Source organism: Osmerus eperlanus, chromosome 11 (assembly GCF_963692335.1).
Source record: "Osmerus eperlanus chromosome 11, fOsmEpe2.1, whole genome shotgun sequence".
In the NCBI taxonomy this organism is placed as follows: domain Eukaryota; kingdom Metazoa; phylum Chordata; class Actinopteri; order Osmeriformes; family Osmeridae; genus Osmerus; species Osmerus eperlanus.
In genome coordinates, this window is record NC_085028.1 from 6,920,551 (window position 1) to 6,939,731 (window position 19,181).

Here is a 19,181-nt window from a genome sequence, read left to right on the forward strand (position 1 = left end):
TTCTTCCCAGTGAGAGTAAATACAGAGGCTGGCACGCAATAGCAGAAGGGGTTTCTGAGTAATTATCTCTCATTCAGAGAACCGAGGAGCTGAACTAAAACGCCTTCCTTACAGTGAACATTGAGAAAAAAAACCTTGGTGCTTCCTCAGATCTTTCATCCTCTTGTGGAAAACACAAATGAAAGGAGAGGATCCTGTTCACAGGCAGACACAGTTGATACTGTACATTCACGGAGGATTGAGACACAGTTGATACTGTACATTCACGGAGGATTGAAGACACTGTGAAAGCCCACAACATGAAAGGGTTTCATGAATGTAAAGCTGAGATGGATCACAATTGAGATGTATCCTGTTACAAAGTAGTCAACTAAAATGGACACATCCAACACCATTCCTCATCCTCTGTCTACCCCCCCCCCCCTCCCCTCACACACGGTTAGAATGAAACAAATCAGCAGGGACCTACACCCCTGCTGTACGTGTCCACTCTAATGATGTTAGGATAATATACTATGAACATTAGGCTGCAGTGCTTGAAACATCACATTAAAGGTACATTGATTACATGTTATTTTTTTGTAGCACAGTGTCACCTGTTATGAGGGTAGGCATCTATATGAGTTTCAGTGTGTGTGTGAGAGGGTCTGTGTGTGTACCTGACTGAGTCTATCAGCCATGAGAGAGGAGAGAGAGACAGAGACAGAGGGAGAGAGAGAGAGAGAGAGAGAGAGAGAGAGAGAGAGAGAGAGAGAGAGAGAGAGAGAGAGAGAGAGAGAGAGAGAGAGAGAGAGAGAGAGAGAGAGAGAGAGAGAGAGAGAGAGAGGAGGAGAAACCGATCGCAATAAATATGGTAATAAACACAGAAGCCATAAATCAATCTGTTAAAAACCACCACCCGTACTGTGAAGGTATACTTGAGAAAGAAAGAAATGGAGATAGACGGAGAGAGAGATGGAGAGAGAGAGAGAGAGAGAGAGAGAGAGAGAGAGAGAGAGAGAGAGAGAGAGAGAGAGAAAGCAGTAGAGAGAGATAGAAATGGAGGGAGAGATAGACAAAAATAGAGAGTAATAGAGAAAGGGAGAGAGAGAGAGAGAGAGAGAGAGAGAGAGAGAGAGAGAGAGAGAGAGAGAGAGAGAGAGAGAGAGAGAGAGGAGGGAGAGGAAGAGAGAGAATGAGGGGGGGACAGAGAGAGCGGTGTGTTGGTAAGTGGTACCTTGGGTGGTACACTTCAGGCAAACAAATCATGTTTCAACATATGCTGCGTTTGTCCCAGCCTACAGCTACAGCAAGGCTCCTGAAACACCTCTGCCTGGCGACAATAAACAGGAAATCCCTGGTGCACACACACACAGAAGCACACACACAGAAGCACACACACACACACACACACACATACATGTGTATTTTGTTTTTTTACAGACACTAGTAAGACAGAGGAGTGTAGTGTAGGTATCCTTGTGTTTACATTATCACAGGACATGTGGCCTTTCTAGTATACAGCTTTAGTTTTCTAACATGATACGTTTCGCTTTGATCGAAAGCCCACTCAAATTCTCTTTGGAGTTTCTGTATTATGTAGCAATGATTAAAGCAAACTAAGTTAATGCTGGCTGGAGGTAATTCGATATAGGGATGTTTTTTGTGCTTTCATTTGTAAGTTGACAAAATAACTTGACTGAACCCAACAATCTCAAACTTGTGAAAATGGTGTAAAGGTGGTCCTACATGTGCTACTACCCCAATATAGAAATAGATACTTGTTGTACATCATCACTTTTTTTCTACGTTTCAACCAAAAACTCTACCACCCAGAACACGTCATGTCTCTGAAGCATCGAAAAACAAACAACGACAACGAACGTAGAAAGTCCGAGCCGATGTTTCCGTGGCAATGCGTCTCAAGGAAGTCTGAGGAGTTCGGTTTGGTCGGATGAGTTGGTCAGTCGCCTCTACTTCCAGCCTCCACCCTCCAGCTCACCAATCAGGGACTGGGTCGGGACAACGGTTGTCGACCAATCCTCAAATAGACGGTTTGTTGTTGGCTCCATGAAATCGGATCACACATGTCCGGGTCCCCTAGAAAAGAAGGCGGACAGGAAGTGAGGGGTAATTTAACAGGTGAAAGCCTCACTCAACACATCCCTTCCCACCATCTAGCGACACACCTACCCAAGAAAACTCTACAGAAATGGGGCCATTGAAAATAACATTTCACCAGGCCCTGAAACAGGTTGAGATATTGATCAGGAGCTGCCATGCAAGCCCTATCGATCCCAACCTTTCTGGACTCCGCTCAAGCTGGGACCTTCACCAATATTTACGAACACCCATAACCTCAACATCCAAACGCAGCCAACCAAGGAGAGATGATTCATCAACAGCACAGCAGATACAATGGAGAGGAGGAAGAACCACTGCGGCCCGCACCGATGGAGGTTTGACAGCACAGTATTTTCACCACATTGATTGGATGACTGCCCTGGGCTGAGTCAGGTGGTGCCTAAGTAGTGTTCTGTGATTGTGTGAGTGCCCCCGCTCCCAGGGGCCAATCAAAAGAGAGGTAGGCGAGAGTATCAAGTCTCTGACACAATCTGTGAGAGACAGCTCCAAAACTCAGAGCTTTTTTCTTGTCCTTCATTTTAGCAAGAAGGTTTTTTCCCAAATCCATTTAATTTCACTCATGTTTTTAAGTCATCAGATTCGAATTAATAATTGTCAAATTGGTCCTTCTTGTTTCTTTGGGGATAGTTTAACCCGGTGTGGTGAAAGTACTGTGCCATCATTAAGCCTGGAGCTCTCACACACAGCTCTCTACTGCGCTACAGCAGCTTGGCGGGGAGGCAGGCGAGAGAGAGGGCACTCAGAACTAGCACACTACCAAGGCCAGCCAGTCCAGGTTACTCACACGCTGAGTGAGCCGCTGAGCTCACTTCTTCTTCCCTCCTAATGACATCTTTTCAGTTTTTTTCTTCTGGTCCTCGTTGAACAAAAGACACACCTTTATGTTAGCAAGCGGTTGTACAGGTGCGGAACCGCAGCCCCGCCCAGACTCAGTGGGGGAGAACTGGTGGAACCAGAAGACCAAACACGTGATTGGACCCACGGAGACACTGGGAACTACCCAAGCCAGTCACCTCAGGTGAGCTCACCGCCCGGAAAGGGCTTGGTACATCTGACTGTACAGGCAGAGAAGTATACAGACAGACAGACACAGACAGACAGAGACAGACAGACAAGAGGATCTACCTCAGTCATGGCATCATCAATCTGCTTCAGCTCCTCATAGTGGTCACGAGAGTCTCTGAGAGGCTGCACCATGATCTCCTCTATCTGAGGAAAGAGCTGAGACACACACACACATCACGCACGCACGCACACACACACACACACACACACACACACACACACACACACACATCGTAGAGCAGGAGGTCAGTACACACACATCGCAGAGCAGGAGGTCAGTACACACACACACACACACACACACACACACACACACACACACACAGAGAAAAGTACTGGAGACATCTACCTTCATGACATTCTCAAACATGGGGATAAGGACGAACTTGATGAAGCCGATCTGGGCAGTGGGCTTGGTGACCTTGTCTCTGTCCATGAACGGGGCCACAGGCAGCCCCTCCGACTTCTCCCTGTCACTCTAGGGACCAGGAACAACCAATAAACCAACCAATCAATCAATAAATAAACCAATCAATCAATCAATCAATCAAATCAGTCAACCAATCAACCAATACATCAATCATTCAACCAATAAATCAACCAATCATTCGATGAGTACAGAAGACAGAGACTGGTGTTGCATTGTGGGTGATGTAGTCCTGACCTGCATGAAGTATTCCTCCAGCAGACAGTCCACCCATGGCTCAGCCACCTCGGTGGGGCGCACCTCATTGGAGATGTCACAGCACTTGATTAGGACCATTTTCAGCTGAACACATATGCACGCACACACACACACGCACACACACATCACATATGGTCAATTAAATTAAACACCTTCACAATGTGTCCCCACAGATATATATTGACCCAGGTGTGTGTGTGTACAGGTGTGTGCGCGTACACGTGTGTTACTCACGCATGTGACATGCTCCTCATTGGTGAAGTCAAAGTTGTCAACCTTCTGCTTGAAGGAGTCCAATATCTCCCCATGCCTGGCCATGTCTGTGGCCAGGATCAGAGTAATAATAGCCTGAAGAAGGAGGAGGACAGGAAGGAGGAGAAGGGAAGGAGGAGGAGGGGAAGAGGAGGTTGAGAAAAGGAAGGCGGAGCACCGTGGATGAGGAGAAGGAGAGAATGGAGGAGGAGGAGAGTAATGGAGAGGAGGAGTAGAAGGAGGAAGGGAAGTGAGAGGAGGACAAGATGGAGAGAGTAGAGGGGATCTATGGTTAATGTTAGGGATGAAGTGGACATGCTATAGAGCGTGTTTAGGCTTTGTGAACAACTCCTGGTTCTATTTCACAGCAAGACCAAAGCAAGACCTTAGAACAGGCCAGCTTCTCCCTGTGTCCCACCTGTCTGATTTGCTTGTAGGCCTCAATTTCCACATTGGCGAAGATGTTGCATTCTGGGAGGCAGAGGATCTGAAAGGCCACGGCACAGTGGTGGTTCTCCAGGGGAGAGATGTCGTTGTAACGTACTGCCAACTCAGTACGTGCATTGATCTGGTACCTGGTAGAGTGAAACACACACACACATACATACATTTGCACAGATGTGCGCCCACACACACACACATAAAAACACACACCTCATTCAGCATATTCATTACCTGAACAGGACAGCATTTCAGTGTGTCTTCCTCTTTGCAAACAATTTATGAAAGAAACGCACACATCTGACTTGGCATTGACAGTAACTCGGCACAAGCATCTAGTTTTCTTGCTACAGTATTTATCTAACTATTTGTCTGTCTGTTTATCTGTCTGTCTGTTTATCTGTCTGTCTGTCTGTCTGTTTGTCTCTCTGTCTGTCCCGTTTCAAACCCCCTCAGTGCTGTTTCTTCCCCAAAACACCTTGAGAGGTGTGGCCTGGCTGGCCTGATTCCACAGAGCGGAGGGGCCAAGTGTTGTGGATGTTCCAGAACATGCCAGAGTGAGCGAACGGCCATCTGCGCTGCTGTGTCTGTCAGCAGCTCCTCACCGAGCCAGCTAAGGCTGCAACGGAGACAATTCTACAGCTGTGTCTCAAATCTCTAAGGTGGTTTCCTCTACTCCTCCTTTGCTTGATCCTGAGCTAGTGGCTGCGGAGTTAAACTGAACTGAACAGGTCGGTGCTAGAATGCTTGTGTGCTCTCGTCCCGATGCTGGTGTAGCGCGTAGAGCAGGTGAGGGGAGGAGGACAGAAGTGTGCTTGACAGGATTGAGCCCCACCCCGGAGGGAGGGGGGAGGGGGAGAGTCTTACGTGTTGTTGTATCCAGGGTGGTCCAGGTCGTGACACACAGCAGCTGTCATGAGAATACCTATGTCTGTCAGGGTTAGCTTCTCCTGAGGAGCACACACACACACACACCACAATGTAATACAGTGCAATGTAACACTGTATGTTTCAGAGACACCATGTCCTGTGCATAATCAGATCTACTGGAGCTGTCTGTCCTCCCCTGGTCAAATCTCCCTTCATCATCTTCCCCCTTCCTCTCCTCACATCCTCCCCTCCTCTCCTTTCCTCTCCTCCTTTCCACTCTACACCTCCCCTCCTCTCCTCCACCTCTCCCCTACACCTCTCCCCTCCTCCCCTTCCCCACCTCCCCCCCTCCTCCCATCCCCTCCCCCCCTCCAATCCCTCCCCTCCTCACCTGCAGGTTGCACAGGTTGATCATGCCGTACATCATCTGGCTGACACAGAAGCAGTGGCGGAAGTTGTGGAATGGGTTGCTGCGGTAGTTCTCCTGGATGCCCAGCTGGGGGAGACAAAGAGACAGGCAGTGTGTGCTGGGGTGTCAGCCTGTGTCATAGGACCAACCTAGCCGGTTCATCCTGTGTGTCCTCAACAAATCATCTTTAAACTGAGCCTGGAGTGTGTTCTGGCTAGGCTGCGCATCTGGAGACCACCTGCTGGGCTCTGTGTAAATAAAGCGTGTCCCAGATGGCACCCAAACAGAAGTGCACTGTACTTAAACACAGACACACATGCACACACATATGTGTGTTGAGTCCGCTAATGGTATACTTTTACCAGCCAGCGTTTGAGAGTGATGGGGTTCATGTTGAATTCTTTCACCAGGCCCAAATCATGGTACATGTATTCCAGACAGCTCAGCATCTGGACACACACACACATGTACACACACACACACACACACAATTAAATGTACTGCATGGGTATAGAGTGAAACAACAGATCTCAGTGACTCATGCTAGTGTGAGGTCCACCCACCTCATTGTGCTCCCAATGCCAGACGTCAAAGGTAGGCTTCTTGAGGGCCTCAATGGTCTCCTGGGACAGGGTGTACTGTGTGTGTGTGTTTGTTTGTTTGGGAGAGGAAGGAACAGGATCTCACTATCATCAGTGGCACATACACATGCATATCCACGTACACACACACACACACACACATACCTTGGGATAGCTGGGCACATCCCTCCTGGGGGTCAGCTTCTTCCCGTCATCACAGAAGTTGTATTTACAGGGACAGTTCACCCTGTAGGGGGCAGTCAACACAACACACTCATCTAAAAACCCAACCTGACGCCCACCCTTCTCTCTTACACAAAATCTATAGCAATTGCGACTTAGTCTCATAGTACACATATGTCTCTCAACAGAATGTGTGTTGCTCTAGCACCCCCGGTGGCGAGGCAGGGTGGCAGCACGGTCTGAGCAGGTTTGGAACCTCCAGAGTCTCACCTGCCCCCTCCTCTGGACGTCATCTCATCTCTCAGCTTCCTCAGGTCGTTCTTGCACTTCTCGATCTCCACCACCTTCAGGCCCTCCACTGGAACAGCAACACAACAGCGAGCCATCAACAACAACGGCTCAATCCTGTCCTCGCGTTTGCGTGTTCTCCACTGTCCCTCACTGCCCAGTCATTGTGAAGTGAGATGCTGTGTGATGTGTGGGGAACTCCGTCATAATACGAACACATTTATTCACATTCGCATTTATCAGTTTGCCAAAGCGACACACAGGGGTGGGTTGGAAGTCAAGTGCTCCGCCCCCCTGAGGTGAGAGGCGTGTCTGAGTGTACTGGGAGGAATGGAAGCAGAGGACATGACACCTACGCTCCACTCTCTTCTCCAGCATGGCCAGTCTGTTGGTCACCTCTGTCTTCAACTCGTTGATACGGAACGCCCTGATGGGAGGTAAGAGGAGGAGAGAGGAGAGGAGGAGAGGAGGAGAGGAGGAGAGGAGGAGAGAGAAGAGGAGAGAGAAGAGGAGAGAAGAGGAGAAGACAGGTGAGGTGGAGAAGAGAAGAGAGAGGAAGAAAGGTGAGGAGGGCGATTAGTTTGGAAGGATAGATACCAAGCAGAACGACCGGGGAACGTGAATAAACACACAGACACACACACACACCACACACACCACACACAAACATCCCATTGGTACACACCTGCTAAACTGTTCCGCCACCTGAGACAAAACATTCTGGAACATGTCCTCTTTGTCTGTGGAGGCAAACAACCCACATCAGTCTCTCTCTCCCTCCTTCCCTCTCTCTTTCTCTGAGCGTGTGTGTGTGTGTGTGTGTGCATCACCTCCTAGCTGACCCGTTGACATAGCAACCACCTTGTACAGGGAGCTGGGGAGAGATAGAGACAAGTTGACGTCACCAGGAGAGGGACAGAGACCATGTGTCATTCTAAAGAGTTGGTGACACCAGAGTGAGGGATGATGTTACTTGGGAGAGTTGATTGGCATCGTGGGGTCGATGGAGACCAGAGCCCCTTCCGGGTCCACCATCATGATGGAAGTGTTCCTGCAGGAGAAGGACGGCTGAGATTAGCTTTGAATCTCAGCTTGAAAGAGAAGGATGGAGCGGGAGATAGGAGTTCCGAAGAAAAGGAAGTGGGGTGAGGGGGTTGAGAGGAGAAGGAAAGAGTAGATGAAAAGGAGAAGGAGAGACAGAGAAAAGAAAGAGGAAGTGAGAGAAGGTGTTGAAGAAGAAGATAGAGGAGGTGAGAGAAGGTGAAGAAGAAGAAGAGAGAGGAGGTGAGAGGAGGTGTAGAAGAAGAAGAGAGAGGAGGTGAGAGGAGGTGTAGAAGAAGAAGAGAGAGGAGGTGAGAGGAGGTGTAGAAGAAGAAGAGAGAGGAGGTGAGAGGAGGTGTAGAAGAAGAAGAGAGAGGAGGTGAGAGGAGGTGTAGAAGAAGAAGAGAGAGGAGGTGAGAGGAGGTGTAGAAGAAGAAGAGAGAGGAGGTGAGAGGAGGTGTAGAAGAAGAAGAGAGAGGAGGTGAGAGGATGTGTAGAAGAAGAAATTTCTGACCTGGGGATGTTAGAGGAAGAACACAACAGCTCCTTAATGTCACATGGGCTGCAGTAACGACTGAACACCACCTGAGGGAGACAGAGAGTAGACAGTCAGGCAGCCAGAGAAACAGACAGGCAAGCAAGCAAGCAGGCAGGCAGGCAGGCAGGCAGGCAGGCAGGCAGGCAGGCAGTGAAACAGATAAACAGAGAGGCAGGCAGGACTGAGGCAGCGAGGTAGATACGTGATGTTCTGACTGTATAACATCTGTGTCAAGGACACCTTGACACAGAAGTGAGTCCTGCCCTACAGTGACCTCCTGGGTTTGAGTTAGAGGGGAGTCATAGGAGTAAGGCTGGTCCTTTTGCTGATCTGACTACACCATCTGATGGCTTGACTTTGGTCATTTTGAGCGTATTTGTAACTTCCTTAACTTCCTTGTCCCTGATGAACTGTTGCTACCTGCTTTCATCCCACTTGAAGATATTCTGACTAACAGGTGCTGCAGACAAACACTCAGGCCCAGCCTCAGCCCTCAGCCCTAGTCTCACCCCCAGCCTCAGCCCTCAGCCCTAGTCTCACCCCTAGCCTCAGCCCTCAGCCCTAGCCTCACCCCCAGCCTCAGCCCTCAGCCCTAGTCTCACCCCCAGCCTCAGCCCTCAGCCCTAGCCTCACCCCCAGCCTCAGCCCTAGTCTCACCCCCAGCCTCAGCCCTCAGCCCTAGCCTCACCCCCAGCCTCAGCCCTCAGCCCTAGCCTTACCCCCAGCCCCAGCCCTGTGAAGATCTGGATAGAATAGAAGTGGGAAGCCTGTGACCAAATCACAAGGAGTTGTGTAAGTTGTGTAGAGCGGGGACCTATCACAAGGATTTGTGTAGACCGTGGGACCAATCACAAGGAGTTGTGAGAAACACAGGGCCAATCACAAAGGGTTGTATGGAATGTGCTGGCAACAGGTGGCTGTGCTGTCAGTAGTGCCAGCAGCACCTGTGCCCTGCCCCCTCTCCCCTCCCCCCCAGGGTCTATATATAATCCCCACCTCACACAAGAGGCCATCCTGGGTCTTTGTCACCTGCTGCAGCTCCCCCCCTCTCCCTCACTCCCCCTGGCCCCCATGGCACCCCAGCCCCCAGGGGATCCAGCACAAGTCTTAATAAGGCTCTGAGCTTGAGGGAGGGGGGGGAGGGGGGGGGTGAACTCTCACTGACTCCCAGAAGTCATGTTTCTAACATACAGACGCACTGATCAGGAACCTATGAGGAGACAGTTCACCAAGGTTCAGTGGTTGTTGTAGAAGGATGAGAGGATACTGGAAAAGTTCAAAGGTTTCTGCAAAAAGTATGGAGGTTACTTTATTGCTACTTTACAATGTTACTTTATTGTGGTTACTATGGCGTCCACTCCAGTGTAGGAGAAGCAGGCTCAGAATTTGGCGGAGACCTCCTCATCTCTTTTCTGATCCCCCCTCTCCTCTTCTGACCTCCTTTTCCTCCCCTGACCTCCTTTTCCTCCCCTGACCTCCTTCTCCTCCCCTGACCTCCTTCTCCTCCCTTGACCTTCTCCTCCCCTGACCTCCTTCTCCTCCCCTGGCCTCCTTCTCCTCCCCTGACCTCCTTCTCCTCCCTTGACCTTCTCCTCCCCTGACCTCCTTTTCCTCCCCTGACCTCCTTCTCCTCCCCTGACCTCCTTTTCCTCTCCTGACCTCCTTCTCCGCCCCTGGCCTCCTTTTCCTCTCCTGACCTCCTTCTCCTCCCCTGACCTCTTTCTCCTCCCCTGGCCTCCTTATCCTCCCCTGGCCTCCTTCTCCTCCCCTGACCTCCTTCTCCTCCCCTGGCCTCCTTTTCCTCTCCTGACCTCCTTCTCCTCCCCTGACCTCTTTCTCCTCCCCTGGCCTCCTTATCCTCCCCTGGCCTCCTTCTCCTCCCATGACCTCCTTCTCCTCCCCTGGCCTCCTTCTCCTCCGATGACCTCCTTCTCCTCCCCTGGCCTCCTTCTCCTCCCCTGGCCTCCTTCTCCTCCCCTGGCCTCCTTCTCCTCCCCTGGCCTCCTTCTCCTCCCACTTCCACCTCCTCCCTTTCGTCTGACCTTTAACCTGCTCTACGAGACACATGTCACATCCAGAAGCCCTCTAACGAGACAGAGACACACATTTTCACGTACACACACTCATGCATGTACGTAGACACACACTGGGTCACCCAGGTGGCTCGCTAGGTAAGAGAGCATACCTCTCTCTCTGACCGTCCTATCAGTAATAATTAAAAAAGGCTAAATAAATGATCTACTTAAAAGGGCACACAGAGCACAAGTCCAGGACAGACAGACAGAGCAACAGGGCCAGGGAGAGGACCCACCTTCTGCACCTTCCCCTCCACATCCAGGTAGATGGTCTTGGGTGCGTAGGAGGACGAGCTGGACCCCATGGTGACTCTTCCACACTCTCTCTTTCCCTGCCTCTTTTTCTGTGACTGTCTTCTGTATTATTTGTCTCTCTCACTCTCTCTTGCTCTCTCTCTCTCTCTCTCTCTCTCTCTCTCTCTCTCTCTCTCTCTCTCTCTCTCTCTCTCTCTCTCTCTCTCTCTCTCTCTCTCTCTCTCTCTCTCTCTCCTTCCTGAAGACCTCCTCACAGACACAAAGACACACTGTCACACAGTCATCCTACAGGGACCTGATCACCCAGCGAAGCCTCCCTGGATCAGAAGCTGCAGAGACACAGAAGTGCAGTGCTGTTCTAACAGAGTCCGTCACATGACAGGAGGAAGCAATCACATCTGAACAGAGGAATTCATGTGGATATCCACATAGCTGACAGTATGATCCTAACCCTCTAATTCATAATGGTTCTGGAAATCAAGATACTTTAAAACACATATACAAACAGCACTGAACCACACACACCATAATGCATGTTAAACTACAAAAGCTGAACCACATTATCACACACAAAACCAATCACTCACCATAACACACTACGCAAGTGAACACCAAAGCATGCATCCTCTCAACACTGAATAAAAAATTGATCAGTGTCCACCATCGACACTCTGAAATCAATCCGTCAACAATCAAGCAAATAGTCAAACAAAAACACAACAGATCAACAAACCAGCAACACAAACACAAACAGAAAAAAACAACACAAACACGCACAAACAAACACAAACAAACAAAGCCGTCCGTGTTGGCCCCCTGTACTCACAGTGTGGTCAGTGTGGTCCTGAGTGTGAGCGTGTTGTAAACAGCAGAACAGACAGCTTCTCCTCAGACTGGGGGATGATGCGCTCTCCCAGACACTGCTGCTTATGCTGGTCCACGAAGCTGGCCGGGGGAGGAGCCTGGGAGGAGGAGACAAGGGGTGGGGAGAGCGGGGGAATTGAGAGAAACAAGAGGTGGGGAAGGATGGGGAATTGAGAGAGAGAGTCCTAGAGAAAATGAGAAAGAGGGGCAAGAGAGAGAGAGACGGAGAGGGAGAGAAAGAGAGAATGAGAAAGAGAGAGGGAGATAGAGAGAGGTAGGGGCACCTGGGGGTTATGCCGTCCTCTTGTACATAATTGGTACTCTGGTTGGTTGCCAGGGGTAACTAGAGGGAGTAAATACAGGCCGAGGTATCTTCTTCAAACCGCTTGAAGAGCCTGTGAGAGCTTCTATCTTTCAGGTCCATGAAAGCTTCAACAGAGAGGAGTTCACCCGTACGAGTTCTCTCCAGTAGCGGATTCTGTTTTATCGTCAGCATCTGATTAAGGAGACCACAATGTCCCAGATGACCAGGTCCTCTCACACAGGAAGAATACACAGCTCACACAACCTTCTGTTCATGCCAGGTCATCATTAGAAATGACACTTTTGGTCTTTGACCTGCCTGGTGAAATGAGAGATTCATCAAAGTGTGTGTTATCCATTCTGTACTGTACTAACTCTGTGTGACACTACACATCTGTATGCTACAGTAATGTTTTTCACTGTCTCTGTCTATTACACTCTGGTGAAGGCCTGGGCCTGGTGGACGACTGAATTCAAGAGTGAGTGTGTGTGTGTGCGTGTACCGTATGTGTAAGAGCGTGTGTGGAAAAATGCACAAGTGCGTCTGTGTGTGTATATTTGTGTGTGTGTACTGCGTGTATACTGTATGCATAGGTGCGTGTGTGTGTGTGTGTGTGTACCCTTTTTATACTGGAAGTGTGTGTGTGTCCTTCACCCTGGCTGGTCCCCATTGAGAGTGTCTGTGCCAGATGGCCTGGTCAGGAGGGCTGGGGAGGAGTCTGCGGGGAGTACAGTCCACCTTCAGACCCTTAAAAACACAACAGGGCCACTAATGAAGATCACAACACAAAAGTGATGATTTCAATAGAAAACCCTGCGACTGATCAACAAACCAGTCTGATTTATTGTGAACTTTTTGAATTGTGAACCAATCAAACGGTTGATGGGTGTAATGTGGACAACACCTCCTGTGCCAGGTGAAGTTAGCAGGGCACAGATAATATGGCCTTATTAAAGGTGATGGTGTCTGGGGTGGTTGTTATAACCACAGCCTGGGTCTGACAGTGCAGTGTGAATCTGAGGGCAATCAACACCTTGAGCAGAAACAGCAGAGACCCTACTCTGTTGGTGTGGTTTCTCTCTCTCTCTCTCTCTCTCTCTCTCTCTCTCTCTCTCTCTCTCTCTCTCTCTCTCTCTCTCTCTCTCTCTCTCTCTCTCTCTCTCTCTCTCTCTCTCTCTCTGTGTGTTTGTAGTTGTCTTTTGTTCAATCTGTTACACCAGCTGGAGGTAATTACAGAAATGAGTCTCTGGGAGGAAAGCTTCATCTTTTCTTACCTTGTACCTACACACAATTGCACACACACACTTGCACACACGCACACTTGCAAACACCCACACACACACACACATTTCTCCCTCTGTGACACACCATCTATATGTAGGAGGCAGGCTTTGAGAGATAGAGAACACGAGATAGAACCAAAGATCAAAGATAGTTTCCAAAATAAAGCTGACACACTGTGTGCGTGTGTGTGTGACTTTGTGTTGTGCGAAATGTGTGTGCATTTCTGTGCGTCTGTGGTGTGTGTGTGTGTGTGTGTGTGTGTGTGCGTGAGTCTATGTGTGTATATGCAGACATGTTTAGGTGTGTGTGTGGGCCTGGATTGTGCGTGCTCAAGTGATGTGTGTCCTCGGAGCTCTGCCAGCTTTAACATAAAACAGAGACAATAGACCTCAGGTGAATGAGAAGGTAATGCATGCTGCTTCGACAGAGCAGATCATCACACCTCATGTCATCTCTGGCTGGATGACATGACAAAGGCAACAAAGGCAGCCGTAAGGCAACAGGCAGGATGAAATCACATCTATTTTCATGATAAAAGATGAGCAGCTGGAGGAGGCTATTCTTTTACCAATACCTCACGCCACAAAAACAGTTTCTTCCCTTCCGCTGTTGGCCTCTTCAACAAGGCCAAGGGACCACACTGACTCTAATGACTTCCTGCTTAAAACACACTGCTTTTTGCACTGCATTACAAAATTGTATTTTGTACATTTGTATTTTTTGTAATATTTGTATTTTTGTATTTTTATATTGTAATTTACGGCAACTTATATTTTATTTGATTGTATATTTAATTCTATTCTAATCCCACTTAGTACTGCTAGTTTATGTACCCTTAGTATATAGATAGTCCACATATTTAAATTGTAGGTCCCTATATGTTTATTGTATGCACCTTCCTGCCAAAGCAAATTCCTTGTCTGTGCAAACTTTCATGGCGAATAAATCCCATTCTGATTCTGATTCTGATTTTACTGGGCATTAGCCTGATAATACTGACGAGAGCTCAAACAGTGCCTCTCTTCGCTTTGGTCTTTCACTCTCCCCCTCTTTCACAGTCATGTTCTTGCCCCCCGTCAATCTCTCTTGTCCCTTCTCTGGGTGACTTTCTCTCTCTCTCTCTCTCTCTCTCTCTCTCTCTCTCTCTCTCTCTCTCTCTCTCTCTCTCTCTCTCTCTCTCTCTCTCTCTTCTCTCTCTCTCTCTCTCTCTCTTTCTTTTTCTCTCTCTGTGTGTTTTGAAGAACAGCCCAGGGACACCTCAGACTCCTTTTATCTCATTCTCTCTCTTCTTCTCTTTCTCTCCTCCTTTCCCTTCGTCTCTCTGTATCCTTCATGCTTTGTGTCACAGGATGAAAGAAGATGCATTAACCTGCTCCACCTTGAGGACCTCCCACGCATGTCTGGACGGTCAACACTCCCAGACCTCCTTTGGATGGATGGATGGATGGATGGTTGAAAGGATGCGTGTATGGATGTGATGGACAGATGGTTAGATGACCAGGTTGCAGATGTAGGTACATAGAGAAAAGGGGAGAGCGACATCTGCTGGACACATGAGGAACCTTCATCCATTGTTTATTTTAGTTCAAATTTATAAAAATGTATCTTGTGTGATAAAGAAGCTGTTTTATATGAGGTGTTAAAATGTCTGCTGTGTAAAAATCCCCAAATAACATATTTACATAGCACTGGATCTTGGTACTTTATACACAAGAAGAAAGGGTTGAAATAATGTTTGAAATACCAAAAATGAAAAAAGGTAAATACATCCATTCTGATAAGCAGAATTGTGTCACGGTGTGGTCAGGTCTGTCTGTCTAACTGTCGGTTAGACTGCCTGTCTGTCTGCCCAGTGTAAAGAAAGTGTCTCAATCTCATGTTTCCAAACAGGGCGAGCAGGAGAGCACATAAAGATCCATACAAACAAAAAGGAACGTTATACTCTCATGGTAGCTAATATCAAACATATAGAGTGACGGCATAGTGAGGGGTATTGGGAGTGAGCACTGCTAGGTGGTTACTCAGACAGTCAGGCCCTCCAGTCCCAGCCTCGGGTCATGAAGGAGGGGCAGTGGAGAGGGGCGGGAACTCGGCCTCTGTGGTCTCCGTGGTTATGGCCGGCTCTGGTGTCTGCCGGTTGGTTGGAAGGCTCACAGGTGGGCGGGGTCTCCTCCCAGAGCCAGTGGCGAGTGGTGATGGTGGGGCACATGGGTGGAGGATGGGGCGCAGGGGGGTGGGCCGATGGGGTTGAGCCAGGGGGGAGGGGACAGGACTGCGAGGGTACCTGCGGAGGGAGTGGGCGTGGCCCTCAAGTGTGTGGGCGTAGTTGGGCGGGTATCTAAGCCCTGGTTGAATGTGAGGATTCCTCGAGCAGCTCTCATCAAGTTCCTGTGAAGGGGAAACAGGAAGTATAGTATATATGAAAACAGGAAGCAGGTGTAAACAGGAAGTAGAGGTGAACTAAAACACTCAAGAAACTGAAAATATCAATTATCTTACTTTGGGAATTAAATAGACATAGATTAGGCATTGATACAATTGTCGACTTGATTCCGTTACCAGGTATTACCTAATATAACATTGAATAGGGTGAGTAATCTGGGATCAAATGTCTAATCTTCATGTGGTACACCAACCCTGGTAGCTAAAAGGAGTGTCACTCACGTCTTCATTGAGCACATAGAGAGCCAGAGGGCTCCTGCGACCAGGATAACCCATTGGTTTAGGAACCACATCCACTAGGAGGAAAAAACAATCGAAAAACAACCACAAAAACAGTTAGCCAGGATTAGAATCCTGAACAAGCCCACTCTGAAACCTGCTAGGGCCTGACCCAACAGCCTACGACTGTCGCAGCTGCTTGGTGAAGGTTGTGTGTTCGAGTCCCGCTCCTCTGGTGTCTTACCATCATGGCCGTTCTCACTCTGCTCCATATAAACAGGGGATCTTTGGATGGCAGACTGGCGCTTCTTTCTGCAAGGAGGGGAACAGAGGCACTGTGTTACACAATGTCACACAACAAGCAGTTACCGTGCGCTATCGTGCTACTAAATGTTACAAAAGCAAGCAGTTATACTGAAGTAACATTATGTCTACCTACACTCAGAGAAGGGAATGAGGTCCCAAGATATCCAAGAGTAAATGTGTGTGTGTGTGTGTGTTTGTGTGCGGCAGCAGGACCATGGAGCTCTTACTTGGAGGGCTTCCAGCAAGCACACACAGTCACCAGGGTGATCAGCAAGAATATGCCCCCGGTGGACAGGATGATGTACAGCGAGCTACGCTCTGCCAGAGAGAGAATGAGAGAGAGAGAGAGACATAGAGAGATAGAGAGAGAGAGAGAGAGAGAGAGAGGGGGGGAGAGAGTGAGAAAGAGAGAGAGAGAGATAGGGAGAGAGGGGGGGCGAGAGTGAGAAAGAGAGAGGGAGAGAGGGAGAGAGAGGGCGAGAGAGTGAGGAAGAGAGAGAGAGGGGGAGAGAGCTGGTTGGTTGGTTGGAACTGGCTGGTCAGCACAGCAGCTGGATGGTCATGGATGAGCAGTAATGAAAGGAGGATTAGTGATGCCCGCAGGAAGACCTTTAGTACCTCTCTGAAGACTTCCTGTCCCCTGCTACAGGCAGCAGGCTCCCACACACTCTGCTCCTCTCCTTACATCTCAACAACCCTCTCTTCCCTACGTCCTAGAGAGGAAGTCTAATCTGAAGATCTGAGATCAGTATCTCCAACAAACACAGATGAAGCCCAGCATGGAAACAAAGAGAATCTAACCAACCAGTGTGATGTATTTAAACCCCAATCTGTTCTCTGTGAGATGAACCGGCCCTCTGTTGTGTGTGTGTGTGTGTGTGTACTTTGGCACCACCTACTGTAGACGGTGAGTTTGACAGGCAGGCTCCTCATGCTGCTGATGGGGTTGTCCACCACGCAGCTGTACACGTCATCGTCCGACATCACCACCCGCGAGATGGTCAGCACCTTCTGATCATGTGACAGCTGCAGCCGCGAGTCATTGGCCAGAACCTGGCCCCCCTTCTGCCAAGTGTACGTGGGCTTGGTGCCGTTGTCATGGGAACAGTGAAGATGGAAGAGCTCGCTGAGCTCCAGGACCGAGGAAGCCAACATCTGGATGTAGGGTCTGGTGACTGGAAGAGGGTGTTACTACACGACCATCTGGACGTAGCGACCAACCACAACCCATGCTTGCGGGCGCCAAAATAATCAGCGCATGCTTACCATCCACGGTGAGATTGATGTTCTTCTCCCCGGTGAAGGTGTCGTCGGTGATGGAGATCTCCACCCCGTACGCCCCCCTCTCGTCTGACATCTGCAGGCTGTGGAGCAGCAGGGAGCGTTGTCGAACATCAAGATCCGGTCGCGGTACTCCGGGCGCAGGTTGCCGATGACGCTGGTGCTGATGGACTGGACCACGGTGACGGGCTTCTCCCGCTCCCAGCCGCAGCTGCCCACTTGATGACGGGGAGTCGGAGCTGCGGCTGGTGTAGCTGACGGACCAGGAGGGCTTCCCCCCCCAGGGTGCCCCGCACCAGGGGGCTGGGGCAGCTCACGTTCACCCCCAACACCCTGCTGCCTGGAGGGGGGGGACACAGGGTTGGACAAGGTTAGTCACAGCGTCAGATGGACACACGGAAGGACAGACAGACAAACAGACAGAGTATAGAAAAGCAGTGCCTACAGGCCAAAAAACAGGCAGACAGCCCAACAGGCAGACAAACAGTCCCCTAGCCATACACTGCTCTAAGTAAATAATGCACACCTTGAGTCCCACCAAACACTGACATCCAACATGGCTTAAAAGGGAACTTTTTTCCATCATTTTCTGACTGCCACACCAGGTCATGATGTCCCTGATGTCACACTGTGTTGATTTGTGTTCCACTAATGTCTTCCCCTAGTAGACATGGAGGGAAGGGTTTGGACTGTATCCCCGTAGCGTGCTTTACCACCCTGCCTGGGAACCAGCAAAGTCATTCAGCTCACAGTGGTGGAGCAAGCCGTATGTCACCTACCTTCACAGAGAGAGAAAGAAAGACAGAGAGAAAGAGGAGAAAGAGAGAAAGAGAGGAAAGAGAGAAAGAGAGGAGAGAGAAAGAGAGAGAGAGAGAGAAAGAGAGAGAAAGAGAGAAAGAGAGAAAGAGAGAAAGAGAAAGAGAGAAAAGAGAGAGAGAGAAAGAGAGAAAGAAGAGAGACTGAGAGAAAGAGAGAAAGAGAAAGAGAGAGAACAGAGAGAGAGAGAAAGAAAGAGAGAACTGAGAAATGTAAGGAAGACAGTTAGTACATTGCACGGCCTTTAGGGCTAAGTGATGGCTGGAGAAAGGCATGCTGGGTAACTGGGGGAGGGGGGCATGTGTGTGTGTTCGGGGGGCGCGGGTGGGGGCCTGTCTCTGCTCCCTGTTGCGAGTCTGCACCGCATCGCCCCATTGCCCCTGGCAACCATTTGTCCAGCTGACAGGGGTTGCCGGGCCAATGGACAAAGACGAGGATTGTTGGACTGGTTTCCTCCCAGAAAACGAATAGGAGAGAGAGAGGGATAGCGAGAGAGAACGCGTTAAAGAGAGATTGAAAGAGAGAGTGAGAGAGAGATATACAGAGAAAGAGAGAGAGAGAGAGAGAGAGAGAGAGAGAGAGAGAGAAAGAGAGATGAAGAGAGAGAGAGAGAGAGAGAGAGAGAGAGAGAGAGAGAGAGAGAGAGAGATGAGAGAGAGAGAGAGAGAGAGAGAGTGAGAGAGAGAGAGAGAGAGAGAGAGAGAGAGACAGAGAGAGAGAGAGACAGAGATAGAGATACAGAGAGAGAGAGATTACAGAGAGATGCTCTTTGTGACTGAGCAGACAGGGACAAAGACACAGGGTCTAGTGATTCTGTTAACAGCAGCGTGACACAACCCAACACACAGCAACACAACC

The 19,181-nt window shown here is 49.4% G+C and overlaps 2 protein-coding genes across 3 annotated transcripts; both read right to left on the bottom strand.

Moving 5' to 3' along the window:
- Window positions 1-1,106: 1,106 nt before the first annotated feature.
- On the bottom strand, window positions 1,107-10,954 carry pde9ac (phosphodiesterase 9ac). 2 transcript variants are annotated; one of them, XM_062473180.1, is made up of 19 exons: window positions 10,789-10,954; window positions 8,454-8,524; window positions 7,872-7,949; window positions 7,729-7,772; window positions 7,584-7,638; window positions 7,255-7,325; window positions 6,881-6,968; window positions 6,593-6,674; window positions 6,410-6,484; window positions 6,209-6,295; window positions 5,829-5,933; window positions 5,435-5,517; window positions 4,545-4,701; window positions 4,109-4,222; window positions 3,854-3,958; window positions 3,539-3,667; window positions 3,250-3,345; window positions 2,909-2,980; window positions 1,107-2,079 (listed from the first exon to the last, which is right to left on the bottom strand). In XM_062473180.1, the coding sequence occupies exons 1-18, from the start codon at window positions 10,855-10,857 to the stop codon at window positions 2,930-2,932; spliced, it is 1,560 nt and encodes a 519-aa protein (XP_062329164.1). In that variant the 5' UTR covers window positions 10,858-10,954; the 3' UTR covers window positions 1,107-2,079; window positions 2,909-2,929. The 2 variants fall into 2 exon arrangements, with proteins under 2 accessions (XP_062329164.1, XP_062329163.1); XM_062473179.1 differs by lacking the exon at window positions 2,909-2,980.
- Window positions 10,955-14,805: 3,851 nt separating this feature from the next.
- hepacama (hepatic and glial cell adhesion molecule a) lies at window positions 14,806-18,117 on the bottom strand. The gene is given in 9 exon segments (XM_062473435.1): window positions 14,806-15,647; window positions 15,924-15,997; window positions 16,165-16,232; window positions 16,454-16,544; window positions 17,126-17,407; window positions 17,493-17,609; window positions 17,612-17,708; window positions 17,711-17,847; window positions 18,102-18,117. Coding segments are annotated over 9 exon segments (1,215 nt in total). The 3' UTR covers window positions 14,806-15,314.
- Between the last annotated feature and the right edge of the window lie 1,064 nt (window positions 18,118-19,181).

What these genes read in the sequence shown, in the direction of transcription:
- pde9ac (XM_062473179.1), bottom strand. Translation starts at nt 10,857, where the DNA reads ATGGGGTCCAGCTCGTCCTCCTACGCACCCAAGACCATCTACCTGGAT. An exon ending in TCAACCTGTGCAACCTGCAG is followed by an intron (nt 5,518 to 5,828) that starts GTGAGGAGGGGA and finishes TGTGCTCCTCAG; the next exon opens with GAGAAGCTAACCCTGACAGA. An exon ending in TTGATGATGCCATGACTGAG is followed by an intron (nt 2,080 to 3,249) that starts GTAGATCCTCTT and finishes CTTCTTTTCTAG; the next exon opens with GGGACCCGGACATGTGTGAT.